The sequence below is a fragment of the Callorhinus ursinus genome, unplaced genomic scaffold, assembly GCF_003265705.2.
Source record: "Callorhinus ursinus isolate GAN/ISIS: 27379988/994484 unplaced genomic scaffold, GSC_fseal_2.0 scaffold4, whole genome shotgun sequence".
Lineage (NCBI taxonomy): Eukaryota > Metazoa > Chordata > Mammalia > Carnivora > Otariidae > Callorhinus > Callorhinus ursinus.
Genome location: NW_027397066.1, coordinates 52472842 through 52489164, shown reverse-complemented (window position 1 = coordinate 52489164; position 16323 = coordinate 52472842). Strand labels below are relative to the sequence as shown.

The 16323-nt window shown below is 33.3% G+C and overlaps 1 protein-coding gene across 11 annotated transcripts in view; it reads left to right on the top strand.

Annotated features, from left to right (window-relative positions):
• The window catches only part of EPHA5 (EPH receptor A5), a 347875-nt gene that overhangs the window by 72011 nt on the left and 259541 nt on the right, over positions 1–16323 (top strand). For 6 of the 11 annotated variants that reach the window (XM_025887325.2, XM_025887323.2, XM_073891753.1 and 3 more), the window contains exon 3: positions 6826–7489. In XM_025887325.2, coding sequence (XP_025743110.1) covers positions 6826–7489 — 664 coding nt within the window. Of the gene's footprint in view, positions 1–3464; positions 3663–4210; positions 4322–6825; positions 7490–16323 lie in introns of those variants that run through there. The other 5 variants (XM_073891747.1, XM_073891746.1, XM_073891751.1 and 2 more) reach the window with 3 other exon arrangements.

Sequence of the window (16323 nt, the reverse complement as noted above, 5' to 3'; positions counted from 1 at the left end):
CTATTGAAAAAATGAGGCCAGAGTAAAGACTAGAGAGCACAGACAGCATTATATTTTCTGGTATATTTTATAGACTGGATAAATAATCCAGAGTTGCAAATGGTTTACTGAAATTTTTTTTCTTGCCAGACTAGAAAGGATATAATTGTATCTGGCCTGAAACATTAAGTGTACCAGAGGTTGATATACTTTATTTTCATTAAACTGAATCCCAAGTAAAATAGTTTTTTTTCCTCATTTACTGAAACTTGCATATTGCTTTGAAAAGAAAGCTTCCCCACAGAATTTGTAGCTGTCTGTAAGAGAACAGTATTTATATTAAAGAGAGTAATAATGTCACTCTGAAATGTTAAGTGTTATTGAGATGATATGCATTTAAATAACACTGGGAGGTCCATTTCTAACATCTCACAATGACTGTCAGGAAGGAATTTTTTACAGTGTGTGTGTATGTGTGTGTGCACCCTCACATGTGTGTGTCCACTGCGAAATCCTAAAACATAGGAGAGACATATGACTTCTTAGACCTTAAAATATTCATTGTAAATATGTACTCTTGCTTAAGAAAGTATGGAATTGAGATCACAAGCATTTCTTTAGAAAGATAGAAACTCACAGTCTGTGTAAACTTTTTTCATAGTACATGAAAGATTATTAATATTCCTTCAGTTTTGCATGTTATCAAATGTTGGATTGACCATCTCTTGGTATGGCATTATAGAAAATATATAGTGGTAAGCTACTATAACTTAGGAATGGTGTCCTAATATACAGTATAACTGATATGGAACTAAACTGGATCAGTGATTTATAAATCTATCTGAAGTTGTTTTCCTGAGTGAATTTTCCAAGGGAGAAAGCCAGATTTTAAAACTTAAGGTATTTATGACATATTTTATAATTTTATGTGGAACTTTATTTTATGCCTTCTTAAATGTGGAATAACAACAAATGTATAAGCAGTTGTGATATATACATTTTCTTTTTTGTTTTTAAATTATGTTCATCACAGTATCTACTAAAAAATTCTGGTTTAGCTAAAATCATGAACTTCTCTGTGCATATTTCAGCTTAGGATATGGTCCTTTTGATTTTCCCCATGTCAAATTCATTTCACCTGCATTTGGATAATTTTTTTAACAAATAAAAAATTCATTGTTTCTTTCTTTTCATTTATTCTTTCCTTTTTCAAAAAAAAATTACTAACTTCAACATTAAAGAAACAAACTATGAATTGTTTTTCTAGGGAAAAAATCTCATTGCTATTCATATTTAGTTTTGTATATAGGTGCTCAATTGTCTATGGTTTCCTGTGAAAATATTCATATAAACTTGAAAGTTTAATTTATGTCTTTCTTGAGTGTTTTTGTTTCATGATTTGAATTTGAGTCCATGTAATTGACTTCACCTTTATTCATACACAGAAAATTAATTGAGTTTTTTTTAGTAATATTTCTACATCATACTCGTGAATTTTAAAGATGTTTTAAGCAACTCAAATGCCTATTTGATGTAATGTAACATATTATTGAGGAAATGGAACAAGATTGTTGGTTCAAATTATTTTTGTTGAAAGTTGATATATTTTGTCATATTTACTTTCCTAAAGAACCATAGCTATTAGAAAGATTGGATTTCTGAAGTACATAGTTCGTGCTTGCTCCCCGCTCAGCAGGGAGCCCGATGTAGGACCCTGAGATCATGACCTGAGCTAAAGGCAGGTGCTTAACCAACTGAGCCACCCAGGCGCCCCTATATTATATTTCATCTTATTTTTGCATAGCAAGAAGCTTCCAGAATTCTAGACTTTAGGTAAACATATTATGAGGTAACAACTGGAATGTGTTGCTCACTGGTTAAAATGGGTAAAGTGACTTACTTCCAAGTTTGAGCACATTGTCAAACTATTTTCTAGGTACTGTCTAAGGTCATACAGAGGTACTGCTCTTTTAAAAACAGCAGTTAATTAGTAATTTGAAATCAGGATACCTTCAGTGAAGTTAGCAAACATACAACATACAGATACATGCACACACATACACACACACTGCAGATCATAGTAAATGACATCTAAAAGTATTTTAAATATAATGGGAAACCTGGAATTAATTTCTTTATGGAGCATTTCAAAAGGTATTATGCAAAATATTGTGATATTAAAGGATAATGGGCAGTTATCCCTATATTCAAAGAAGCATTGATGTGGTAAACAAGGTCTTGCTACAAAATTATGCTTTGGGCATGTCAGACTAAAAACAGTTGATTCTTAGCTATATTTTTATATCACTCTGCCAAAGAAAATTGCTAAGAAAATATTGTTTGACTGAAATATGAAATAAAGTATAGTGCCGCTAGCTCATATGCTATATTCTGAGCTTTTAATCTGTACAGAGTAGTGAAGAAGATTAGTGAATAAAAAGTGAAAACAGTATTTTTAAGCATATGGTCAAAAATAACACTTAAACTAAGCTGTAAGTTAAAATTGTTAAAATGTAATGTTAATGAAAATTAGTTCTTTAGGTTAATACACAAAACTGAACTGCAAATAATTATATGGATTAGTGAACTAAAGAAAATGCCTTAATAGCCATCACCAGGGCACATACTGAATTGAGCACTGGATGTTATAAGCAAACAATGAATCATGGAACACTGCATCAAAAACTAATGATGTAATGTATGGTGATTAACATAATAATAATAAAATAAAAAAAGAAAATGTCTTAAATGCTTACAGCATTTTACTGAAGAATAATTTTCAAAAAAAAACCCATGAATTTATAAACTCTCCTTTTAAAATTTATAAAATTCAGACAATTTACACAGAACAAAATTTGTCTTTGTGTGAACAAACATGAAAGACAAATCATAAAATCTTTATTTACCATGTTTGAATTATTGTATATTTTGATTTAGCAGATCTCTGGACTAGGGAGGAATGTATATATATTTGATATTCATTCATATAAAATATTTATCAAGTACTGGGATGCCTGGGTGGCTCAGTCGGTTAAGCGGCTGCTTTCGGCCTGGGTCATGATCCCAGGGTCCTGGGATCGAGTCCCGCATCTGCCTCCTTGCTCAGCAGGGAACCTGCTTCTCCCTCTCTCTCCCTCTGCTTGTGCTCTCTCTGTCAAACAGATAAAATCTTTAAAAAAAAATTATCAAGTACTTTAATTTGTGCCCTGTGGTGTCAGACTCTGAGATACAGTAGAGAATAAGGCAACCATGTCTCTACTCTCATATCTGTATTTCAGAGTATTAATACATATATGTGTGTCTGTGTGTGTATGTATGTATATACATAGAGAGAGAAAGAGATGGGAGGGAAGGAGAAAGGAAGGAAAGAAGGAAGGAAGCAAGGAAGGACGTTAGGAATGAAAGAAAGAAGAAAGGAAAAGAGATAAAGGGAAAAGTTTACAGCTAGATGATGCCGAAAAAAAAATGTGAATTTGTTTTGACAGAGTCGGCTAGCAATTGATGGCAGTGACTCAAGGAATCCTGCACACAAATACACACATCAAGAACAGAGATGTGCCAACAAGAAGACAGAGGTAGACACAGGCAGATGGAATGCTCAGATGGAAAGGGTTGTCCTCTGTGAGCTTGGGAAAATCTTTCCTTTTGTTCGGTCTTCAATTTCCTCATTTCTAATATGAACGGTAGGGCCAGATCTTTTAAGATCCCTTCTAATAATTATATGGGACATTAAACGACTATAATAGAGTGTTTGAGTTATGGGTAGTTCTGGTTTGGGCAGGAAAAGTTGGTAACCCTAACTTTTGGATGTTTATGAAAATAAGTTCTTTTTGTTTGCCGCTGTTCTGATGACTGTGGCTGGCTTGCGATGTCTGGTCAGGCATAGGATTCAAATACAACTTGGAGTTTTCGGGGCCCAGCAGGAAAAGGAGCAACCTCAAGCATCTGGGAAAGAAATCAAGCCAGCCCAAGCTGACTGTGTAAAACCAGTTCTTTAATCTTAAAGAAATAGGAGTAACGAAACAAGGAAACACACGTAGAGAAAAGCATGGGCTCAGAGGGTGGGCCTTGAGGAGTTGCTAGACTTGAAGAAAAGAGCACACTACCATTTGAATACTATTGCATTCGGTGACCACATTTCCAAAATGTCCAGGCACATTGCTTGTAGTAATCAAGGAACAGCAAATACTTTTATTAAACCATGGGGTCATAGGAAATCCAACAAAACTGAACCAAAAGTATTGTATTTTCTATCTGTGACTTCATTAAACTGCTATAATTTCCTTGACATGATATTTGCAAAAATGTCTAGGAATATACCTGCCACATTCTTAAGTTCTTGGTGAGTGTTACTTTCTTTTCATCCCCTTTGTTTCTTTTTCATCAGTATAATCTTTGCTGAAGGCAGCAAGATGCCCACTCTGTATTAAAAAGGAAGAAAACTTGGAAGAATTTGAAGTTTTAGTTCAACTAGTCAATACAAAATAAATGAAAATTTTTTTGTTTGTTTATTAGCCTATTGGTCCACATAGTAGCAGATATTCATGTGTATGTATTACCTAGTTGATTTTCTGAATGGCTTATGGCTATAATTATTTAAATTAAAGTATTTCTGTTCATGCGTTAAAAATAGAAAATGTGAGCCTTCATTTATATTTTGGACACTTGAAAAGAAAAATAAATAAATTCCATCATGATAGATTCTAACATCAACGAAAATTATAGTTTTTCTCATCTTAATTGAGAGTATTCAGAGAAGTAAGATGCTTATGAACATACTTTGAAATTATCACCTGAAGCAGTAACTATTAAGCTGTCTTGTCAAGTGCTGCTTGGCTTGCATTTTTAATAATATTTGTTGTACCTTGGATTTTGTACAGACAAAGACTGTGAATTGCTGGCCTTATAATCTTCTTGGAAGATGTTGCTCTGATTCCTTTTACTTGTCCAGCTCCTCTTACTTGCTAGCAGTGTCCTATTGGAATTATGATGCAGAGATAGTTTTTTTTTTTATAAACAATTTAAGGTCAAAGATTTGAAATCTGTTTGTGTTTTGTATTGGAAGACATAAAATAAGTCTATAGCAGAGATAATGTAACATCTTGATTTTCTTTTTTTAGAGAAGAATTTTTTTTGATGCTATTTCCATTTTACTAATTCAAAAATATATATTTAATTTAACATGTATCTGATCATTTGTATGACTCTCATTTGGGTAGTTGAGGTATTCTTTTGCATGAAATATTAATAATGGCATTCAGTAACCATTTATAATAAAGAGATTGATATCTGGGTCACTCCAGCAAGACAGGGTAAATAGTTTAGTGACAGACAGCTGAGATAGAAAGCTGTTTTGGAAATCTGAGGCTAAGTAGAGTTTATGTACATTTTTGAGAGAAGACAAAAGTGAGATTAAATGAAAGAACTAAGGCTTCACATAACACCATGATGTGAAAGTGGTTAAGATAAAATCTTGATGTCTCTCTCTTGTGAATTTAAGGAGCTCAGCAGTTTTCCCTCATTAGCACCTTTTACTTATGTCTGTCTGATGGCAGCTAGAATTTTGAGAGGGACCATCTGAGGTACACGATTTATGTGCATCCCTTGTGACTCCACATTTTTCACATCTTTGTCAGTTGAACAGAATCAAGAAATAATGCTCTTTAATTTCATGTCTAAAGAGATGAAATTCTATGAAGTTTATTATCTGTAATATTGTCTGAAATCACATTTTGGATTTATTGGAAGTCAGTATGATTTCATTGCTCTTTGTGTTTCAGGGTCATTTTTAAAGATTTAAAACAAAAATATATATAGTTTTGTACACCAGATTCTTTAAAAAACTTCTTAAATTATAATAATAATGTCTTTATGGAGAATAAAAATTTGGTTCTATACTGTTAAGAAAGTGATTATGGTACATCAAAAGTCTTAAAACTGGAATATTTTATTGGGAAAGAGATAAGTTTAGATCTCTTTGACCTAATATTTTGGAAGCTATATAAATCATACTTATAGCTTCCAAAATATTAGGTCAAAGAGATTTTATATATATATATATATATACTCAGAACTCTTAAGGTCATTATGCATGAAATAATGGGTTGGTAAAAATAATTAATGCATTCCCGGGATATACCAAAAACTCAGGATTCAAAATGTCAAAGCTATTCATATATAATTTTTATCTCTATTTTATATCTGTCTCTAGGTATATGTTTCATAGATAAACCTATGAATAAACATTTAGCTATCAAATTTGCAAAAGAATCTTAAGCAGATTGGGTCAATGAAATAAGCATACTATTAATTTTAAACTAATGAATTTTCTTGCAAGTATTATTACATTGGTGCGTTATTTATAACATGCCAGAATTAAATAAGTGTGGATTCACGTGTTACATTTTTCTCCCTTCTTTTTCACATTTACTGCTTTTTCTCCACTGTTGTCTTTCAAAAAAAAAAGTACTTCCTTTCTTCTGTCACACTTCATCTACTCTGTTAGTTTACATACTTAGCTTTCTTCTAAATATAATTTCCTTTCACTGCTCCTTCTTGTTAAATGCACCCATATTCAATTTAATTCTACCTTATCTCTGAAATACATGCTTTTTTCCCCCATCAAATTCATTTGTGTTAACTTTTGAGTTAGTGGAGACAATGAATGATGTTCTATTAATTTACTTAATTTAAAAAGGTATTTTTTTTTAAATTCTCATTGTACTGCTCCTTCTCCCAATAACATAGATTAAGGCTGCAGAAATTTCTATGTCTGAAATAGTTTTCTTTGATAATTTTTGCTAGTTATTTTCTAAATATTAAAGAATCATCTTTCTATTTTTACAGTGGGAAGAGATTGGTGAAGTTGATGAAAATTATGCCCCTATCCACACATACCAAGTATGCAAAGTTATGGAACAGAATCAGAATAACTGGCTTTTGACCAGTTGGATTTCCAACGAAGGTGCTTCCAGAATCTTTATAGAACTCAAGTTTACTCTGCGGGACTGCAACAGTCTTCCTGGAGGACTGGGAACCTGTAAGGAAACCTTTAACATGTATTACTTTGAATCAGATGATGAGAATGGGAGAAACATCAAGGAAAACCAGTACATCAAAATTGATACCATTGCTGCCGATGAAAGCTTTACAGAGCTTGATCTTGGTGACCGGGTTATGAAACTGAATACAGAGGTCAGAGATGTAGGACCTCTAAGCAAAAAGGGATTTTATCTTGCTTTTCAAGATGTGGGTGCTTGCATTGCTTTGGTTTCTGTGCGTGTGTACTATAAAAAATGCCCTTCTGTGGTAAGACACTTGGCTGTGTTCCCCGACACAATCACTGGAGCTGATTCTTCGCAATTGCTTGAAGTGTCGGGCTCCTGTGTCAACCATTCTGTGACAGATGAACCACCCAAAATGCACTGCAGTGCTGAAGGGGAGTGGCTGGTGCCCATTGGGAAATGCATGTGCAAGGCAGGATATGAAGAGAAAAATGGCACCTGTCAAGGTAAGAATTTGCCTGCAGACCTGCAGGAGCTGTCCACTTTGGTTGGATCATGTATATGTATTTCCTCCAATGATTATGAGCAGATGACCTTTTACTTTGCTAATTTATGGAGATTATTTCTCTTCAAGTTTGATTTGTCTCAGAATTTTAAAATTTCTGGCAACGATCAAAGATTTAATGTAATATTTTACTGGATATACATAATTAATACTCAGTGTCTTACTTGCAGTGTAGTATTTCATATTCATTTTGCTTTCAGAAATTTTATTTTTGAGAAACTCAAACCAAAGAATTTTTTTCTATTTTCTGCTGCTCTACTGCTATTTTCTCTCCATGAAGAGAAAATAGTACCCTTACCTTGCTATATAAAATTCAAATGCAAATGTTAGATGAGACTTGTTTGGCATGCTTTTAACTGCCTTTAAAATAAGTTCAACCATATGAACTCTGTATGAAAATACTTGTCAGCTGACAGTACTTAGTTCACTGTGTTGCTTACATATAATTGCTGTTACATGTTTGCTTTTAAAAATTTACCAGTCAATATTGAATGCATAATAAGTAGTACCCAAGAAAATAACTTTGGAGATAGAGCCAATACAAAAAAATTTATTTCAAAGCAATTTATACTTGGGGATTTTTTTCTGTTTTAATTTTTCTTTTAAATTGAAACTTGATCATGTGTATTTCCCTCTTCAATGGAAAATACCTTCATTTTGCCCACAGTGTGGCGAGTTAAACCTACATATTTAACCATGGCTTTTTGGAATAGGTTGATACTTTATGTCAGAGTGAAGAACAGCTTATGAGGAAGAAAACATTTTTACTTAAAAAATCATTCATCCTTTTGAACCTGAACTTGTTTTCACCATGCTGTGCACATGCAAAATAGGTAATGAGAGTTACTGTTAACTGAAGAGAAAACTAAGTACTGAAAAGTCCCCTAATACCACCTGGTAGCTTCAGGTGCATTTTTTTTTCTAAATCCATTATATTATGTGAATTAAACTTGCTCAAGTTTGTTCAGGCCTAACTGTAAATTGATTATAGATCCAGGGAATCAAAACTAGGGAAATGATTGGTAAATAATGGTAACTTTGTTTAATTATTTCTCTCTGGAAACACATTGCACCATCTTTAAAATTCTTTTTTAGCATCAGCTCTTATTTTGTATTCCTACAATATCATCTACAATTAGTTTGTGGTTTTTATGTAGTCTACAACTCCCCATACCTTTGTGTATGTATGTACATATATATGCAGTTCTATTAAATCAAAACTATGTTTTGCAAATGATTTTAAACTTTTCAGGGAAATGAATTATTTTTTATTTGGGATTGGATTTAAAGGAAAATTCTAACTAACATATTTTAACTTTTCTTCTTGAATAGTCCTTTTAGTGTAAGGTGAAGATATGTGTAATTGTAGAATCAGAAGCAGGAGATTAAATATAATCTGTTGAATACATTTCATTATTTTGTCTAAAATATTTACAATATAAATCTTACTATTTCTAAAATTTTGTTTACTAGAATTATAAATCAAATGCTCTACTTGATTATTTATGTCACTTAAGAGAATGGTATGTGGTCACTTTAGGTCAGAACACAAATTACCTTTGTCTTCATCCAAATGGACAGTGGGTATAAAAGACCTCTGCATTTATAGAGGATAATTTTTGTTTGTTGTGGGGATTAAAAGCTCCTGTGCATGCTTATCATGAAAGTGTCTTAGGGAAGTAGTGTTCTGACAGAATGTTCCTTAGTCCAGGCACTCGGTACATATCTTTCTCTTCTCACACATTTATAATTGAGCAGTAGAAACCTAATTGAGAGACAGTGGGGTGAACTAGAGAGCCTGCATTGTAGAAAACTTTACTAAGCTGGACTGTCTGAATTCATTTATTACCCAATCCTAGTAGTAGGAATAAAGGTTGTGGGGTCATGAAGGCTGTGAACTACACAGCCCCAGAGGGCGTTCTACACAATGTAGACCATATGAATGGTGCCTTCCCCCCCAAAATACAGATGGCATGTGGCCGCTCTATGAGGAATTTCAAATATTTATTTTATAAATAACATGTCATTGAATGAATAAATAAATATTGAAGGTTTATTTTGGACAATTAAGATATCACAGATATTCCTGAGGCATTTATATCTACACATAATATGAATATGCAAATGTAAATGTATCTGTGCATGTCATATAAAATTCCACCATAACTTTAAATCATTCTATGGTCTTAACATGCTATCCCCAAACCGTTAAGTGTGGATCTTGATGTTTTCGAACTATTCTTGGTAGGTCGGAAATCTAGGAATATCTCCTTCCTACTCACTATCTGGTTCCTACCCATCACAAAATATTTGTAGAAATTACAACCAGGCTGTCTCTTAAACTCATCCACTTTTCTCTATTTCTTTTCCACTAATCTATAGGCATGTCTTGTTGGAACTTTACTTTCCAATATAATGAATGACTTTATATAATAATATTTTGATTTTTGAGTCATGTGAATGTATCGCTTTTACAAAAATGCAAATCTCATTGTTTCACACACCCATCCTTCTCTGTCCCCATTCACCCCCACCACAAACTTTAAATACTTCAGTTGTTTCCTTTAAGGTAAAGTTTTTACAGTAGCTTAAGATTCTGCATGATTTCGCTCCAGACACATCTTAAACTATGCTTCCTCTTCTCTGTGCACTAGTCACACTGGCTTTCTTTCACTTTCTCAAAAGCTCACTTTTACTACTTGTTCTGAGATTCTGTTCCGTTGCCCTGAAACATTTTTCTACTTACTTCATGCCTGATTAACTCACACTGATCCTTCAGATCTATCATCCAGCACCCTTTCCTTGGAGAAGCTATCCCTGAGTCTTCAAGATCAGGCCTCTCTATTATTTACCTATATATCTTCCCTTAGTAGAGCCAGTTAGAGTTAAGATTTTGCATCTTTTTGTTGATTTATTATTTAATTAATGACTCTTTTCACTCCCACTAGCTCACACGCTCCTTGATGGTGGTGAATGTTATCTTAAGGAATGAGCAACAAATGAAAAGGCAAGAAGTAGGGAAATGAATCAAAAGAGAGAGTAGAATGGGCAAAACTATAAAAGAATATTATGCTTTAAAATTGCAGTAGTCCTTCCTTATCTGAGAGGGTTACATTACAAAACCCCCAGGGATGCCTGAAATTGTACATAGTACCAAACCCTATTATATACTATGCTTTTTCCTATGAGACAGTCTGACGTATAAATGAGGCATAGTAAGAAATTAACAACAACAAATAATAAAATGTAACTATTCTAGACTGTAATAAAAGTTATGTGAATGAGGTCTCTCACTCTCCCTCAAAATATCTTGTATTGTGCTCACCCTTCTTATAATGTTATGAGATGATAGCATGTCTACATGATGAGATGAAGTGAGGGGAATGACATAGGCACTGTGACCTATCATTTGGCTACTATTGACCTTCTGACAATATGGCAGGAGGATCATCTGTCTCTTTTCTGCAGTTGACTGCAGGTAACTGAAACCACCGAAAACAAAAGCGTGGATAAGGGAAAGCTACTATATTGATTTCTTTTTTACCTTTAAAATCATCTGTAGAAAGTCTCTTTGGTCACAAAATTGACAAATGTGTCTCTTAAACCAGTCATTTCTTAGTCTTACGAAACTCAGGCCGAATTTTCAAGTTCTTTGTGTTAAACCATATATGGTTGGAGTATGATGTATTAACTGTTATGGAGACCGTCTTAGTGATTTAGACCTCAGAACATCACATCCTGAAATGTATTTATAATATACACTTATTATACATTTGCATTTAATTACTGTTTCTTTGATAATCAAAATATGTTGGAATTTAATTAAGGTTATGACTCTATAAAGAAGCTGAAGTTTGAGTAAATCTGTTGTAATGATTATCATATGTTAATATTTACTAAGTCTCTACCAGGATTTCACCAGGTAGTTGCTATCAGATCATGCTCATGTGACCTGATAGACATGCATCATGGAGTTGACCCAAGGTCTTTTAGAGACTAAACATTCAGGATTCAGAATGCTAGGCAGCTCATTAACATATGGCTTCAACCCGGAAGACAGTCAAGAAGTGATTCAGGAATTCTTGTCCATTTAGCAATTCATGATCTATCATCTACATGTCCCCTTATTTTACTTCCTTTAAGAGAAATTGACTACCTTTCCCATAATAACCTGGTTTTAATGAGGTAACAGAATACTCTGGTTTCTGTAGTATTAAATTATAGAATGCATTTATTTTTCTATGGCTTACTTATATGCCCAAATTTTCAATAATAAACTATTTTAAGTATACAAATTTATTTCTTTGAAATATTTTTATTTTCAGAAATTAATAGCGTATTAAATCCATTTATACAAATATGTTTCCCTACTTGTTATTTATTATTATTTCTGATGAAATCCATAGTATTTTTTTCCTTAAGAGTCATATGAAATTTTTTTTGAGTACAAAATTATTAGCAAAAACCCATTTTGGAAGTTTTTGCTTTTTATTGAAGTGAATGTGTTTGACAGAAGTAATTGAGTTCACATGAATCAAATGTTGCCTGCTGAGTTCTCTTGTGATTATGTTGCTGACTTACTCAGACGCAAGGCAAGACCACTAATCTTCATCAGTTGCTGGTGGAATGAAGTAGTAATTTGAAATTACCCCTAGATAATTATAGTTTCACTTATATCAAATGGAGGAAAGAGATTTAGATTGTGGGTCACTGCCAAAACCAGTCAGAGTGAAGAAGGTGTATAGTGCATGCTAAAATACAGGGTAAGCGAGGTTACATGCCAAGGGCTGTGGAGAAAAAGCACTTATTAATTGTCCAACTGGGAGATGATTGTATAGCAAGGAAAATGTAGCGAAAATACTGAGCTCAAGAAAAAGCCTTGATTCAGAAACAGAACAGATACTGCAGGGAGTAGTATGTCGATCATTCATACTTCTAGTGCATATTTATATTTGAAACAAAATTGACTGGAAATATAGTGTATTAGGTGCTTGTGTAATTATGCATCGGAGAGCCTAGTTATTTTTAATTAGGCACATTACCAAAGAACATCAAAGGGGTTGAACTTTTGGTTCTATTTGGTATGCTCTTTTATGCAACAAAAGGAAACTAATTTTAATTTCAACATTTTAACAAAAGATGGTAATTATGGAAGCACAGGGTGTCAGTGATGCGAGTGTGTGTGTGTGTATGTGTGTGTGTGTGTGTGTGTGTGTGTGTGTGTGTCCTGCTTCTGAGAACCATCACCAAGGCAATTAAGTGGTTAAATCATTTCATCCATTTGCAGGTATTATACATGAAAATAATAAAATAGATTTTTTTCTTTTAACTCCTTAATAGTTTTGGATTAGTTCTGTTACAGTTTTAGAGCATACTTTGCATTTACTTTTGCTTTTGCTTTTTTTTTTTTTTTTTTTCTTTTCTAAATCAAGGTTTCTCAACACTGGTACTATTGATATTTTTTGTTGGGCTATGGGGTGGTCCTATTCATTCATTCATCATATTCAGGATATTTAACAGAATCCCTGGCCTTTAATTTACTAGATGCAGTAGGATATTTTACTCCCCATTATGATAGTCAAAAATGCCTCCATGGATTGCTAAATGTCCCCTGGGGGCAAAATCATGACCAGTTGAAACCCAGTAATTGAAATATACTCCTGTCCATATAAGTAGGTGAGATGTGCTGCTAAAACTAAGTATGTTTATAGACTGATTACCTTTGCAAAAGAGAATGCTTTTCTTAAAACTCTGCAGAATGAAGGATGTGTACATTTTGAAACATGATTGATTTAAGTTGGATATCGTGGGGAATATTCTGCTTTTGAGAGGTAGCATACTCTAGTGGTTTGAGCACAAATCTATATTCCGTCCAGAATGCCTGGATTCCAATCCTGCCTCTGCCATTTATCAGCTCTATGTCCCTGTGTAAGTTATTGAATCTCCCAATTCCTTTCTTTCTCCATCTCTAACTAAGTCATAGCAATGCTGTGAGATGTTATATGGAAATTACTTACTGCCTAACACACTGTATTTATTCAATGAACATTAGCTACTCCTTGTATCTCTCATTAAAAATAAAATGTATTTACAGGAGTATGTGTCTGTCTATTGTAAAATATAGGGTAGTTTCAGGTTAGAAAACACTCTCTTTTTCTCAAAATAGATATATTCTTGAGCAGTATCGTTTATCAAAGGATAATCCCACATTTGTATTTATTGGCTGATCAAAACTATGCAAATATATTAGAACTGCCTTTATAAAGAAGATTTGTCCTCTGATTAGCTATTATCACTCATTTTTTAAGTTATGATTATACTGGGTACTGTATTCCATATATGCAATTCTTTATCCTAGGAGTGCAGACACATAGATGTACAAACATACATAGAGACTCACATCTACACTAACAAATAAATAATGAGAGTTGCTAATGGCAGTGTGAGTGTGCAAGTTTAGATAGGGTAAGAAGAAAATATTTCTCTGGAAAGATGATATTTAACATAGATATGGAGGGTAAAAAAAGCCATGTCAAGAGATAAGAGGGCAGTTTTAACAAGCAGAGGGGACTTTCAGTGCAGAGAGCCTTTATATTATATTAATCAATTTTGTGTATATCTCTTTACTTTCTAAAATTATATTTTAAGATGTATTTGCATTTTAAAATTAAGGTAATAAAAGAGCTGCAAATTCCTGAGATTACCTGCCGAAAGAGTCTGTTTATATACATATTATGCTATCTTCAGGATAGAGAATTCCTAATAAAATAAATGGTCAAATACAGGCATATCAAACATGAAACAATTAAGTATTTTTGAGTAGTATTGTGGGTGGCTCCTTGTAAGTTATGACACTCACTGAAAGAATGAAAGGTTTTGTTTTTTTTTTTTTAAGAATTTAATGTTTCTTTGATCCAACAATGGCTATTAACTTGTGAATCTTCACATAGGGGCCCACAGTCACACATTTACGAAATGGAGGCGTGAGATTTGAACTGAGGCCGCGTCATCTTAAAGCCCGATGTCCTTAATTTACTGCACACAGAAACTCCTGGTGGTTTTACAGTTCGCTTTTAAGGTTTTAGTGTGCTCAATGATTTTATGAAAGCGTTGGCTACTTTGTTTCTTACCGTTTGCATTCATTTTTTCTTAACTTTTTGCTCTTGAAAATCTGAGAGCAGACACTGAGATGTTTGCTGAATTACGTTCTGTGACTTTTAAACATTAAATTTCTCTATACACACAGCTCTTCCTTTTCCTATGATGGCTATATTGATTTGTGTTATCAGACTTCATGAAAGTACTTTTTCTGCTACCCAAATAACAAGAAAAGAAGTAAACAATAAAACAAAAGGGACAATGTTTTGTTTCCCACCATATTTAAATGTTATGGGTTTTAAATCAATTCAGAATATAGCAATTAAGATATGACCTTTGTAAGATCTGTATCATTAATTTTTCTAATAATTATCATTCTATATTAATTTATTATAATAAAAGGACCCTATCCAGTGCACCTCATTTTAATAAATGTTTATTGTCAAGAGGTGAGTTGTATAGTATGAACCACTTGAGCATAAATATAATCATTAATTCTCTATCCATATGATCATGATGGAACTCCAGTTCATTAATGTTACAATCCATTTGCACAGTAACAATATGGAATGTGTCATCATCATCATAAAGCATCCTACAGACCTACCCAGAGTATAATTTACAAAGCAGTTATTAGTATTACAGTAAATATGAGGTATAGCATAGAGAGTTGGGGGTGGGGAGGAACAGAGAGACTCAAGAATTTCACTAGTATACTTTCTTTTATGAGTGAGAAGATAGGAGTGCAGATCAAGATTAAAACTTTGTCCAGCAAGGGAAACAAGAGCAAAATATTTACCCGAATCACTTTGGATATTTGTCAAGATATTTCACTATTCATGTTGTTTTAGAACTATTATGCATTAATTATATCTTTATCTCCTCCTCCAGATGTTCCTTAATATGTTTTTTGATGTAGATGGTTATATAACTTTTGACAGTATTAGATATAATGATATTATATATTTTTTTAACTTCTGCTAATTACATCTTGACTTAGGAATCCCATACTTACTGTCTATTCTTTCTACCATTATAATAAATAGGCAATATTGAAAAATTAGCAGAAAAAAATCAAACCGCAGCAAAGTAGAGAAAAAAAAGCAAATGACACCCATGTCTTATCACTCCGGTTTATGAATTACCTGTTCATTTTGGGGTTGTTTCTCTTTTTTCATTGACTTGTAGGAGTTCCTCACATGACTTAGCATTTCCTCCTACTGATGAAGTTTTATTGGGACCAAGTTTTATCTAATTCTGCAATTCTCAACAATTATAGTGCAATGCAATAATTTAAACCATATAATTGCTGTATGCCGCTATAGTTGATTCTGATTCTATTGTGTAGTACTGGCCAGGCTGTCACTATTTTTTTTTTTAAGATTTTATTTATTTATTCATGAGAGACAGAGAGAGAGAGAGAGAGAGAGAGAGGCAGAGGGAGAAGCAGGCTCCCAAGGAGCGGGGAGCCCGATGCGGGACCCGATCCCAGGACTCTGGGATCATGACCTGAGCTGAAGGTAGATGCTTAACCATCTGGGCCACTGTCACTATTTTTTTTTTAAAGCTCCCTAGATGATGGTAATGTACAGCCAGGATTTAGAAATATTGTAATATTTAGCATTAAGGTGGCTTTTGTGGTTAGTGTAAATTTACACACCTAAACTTCACCCAGGG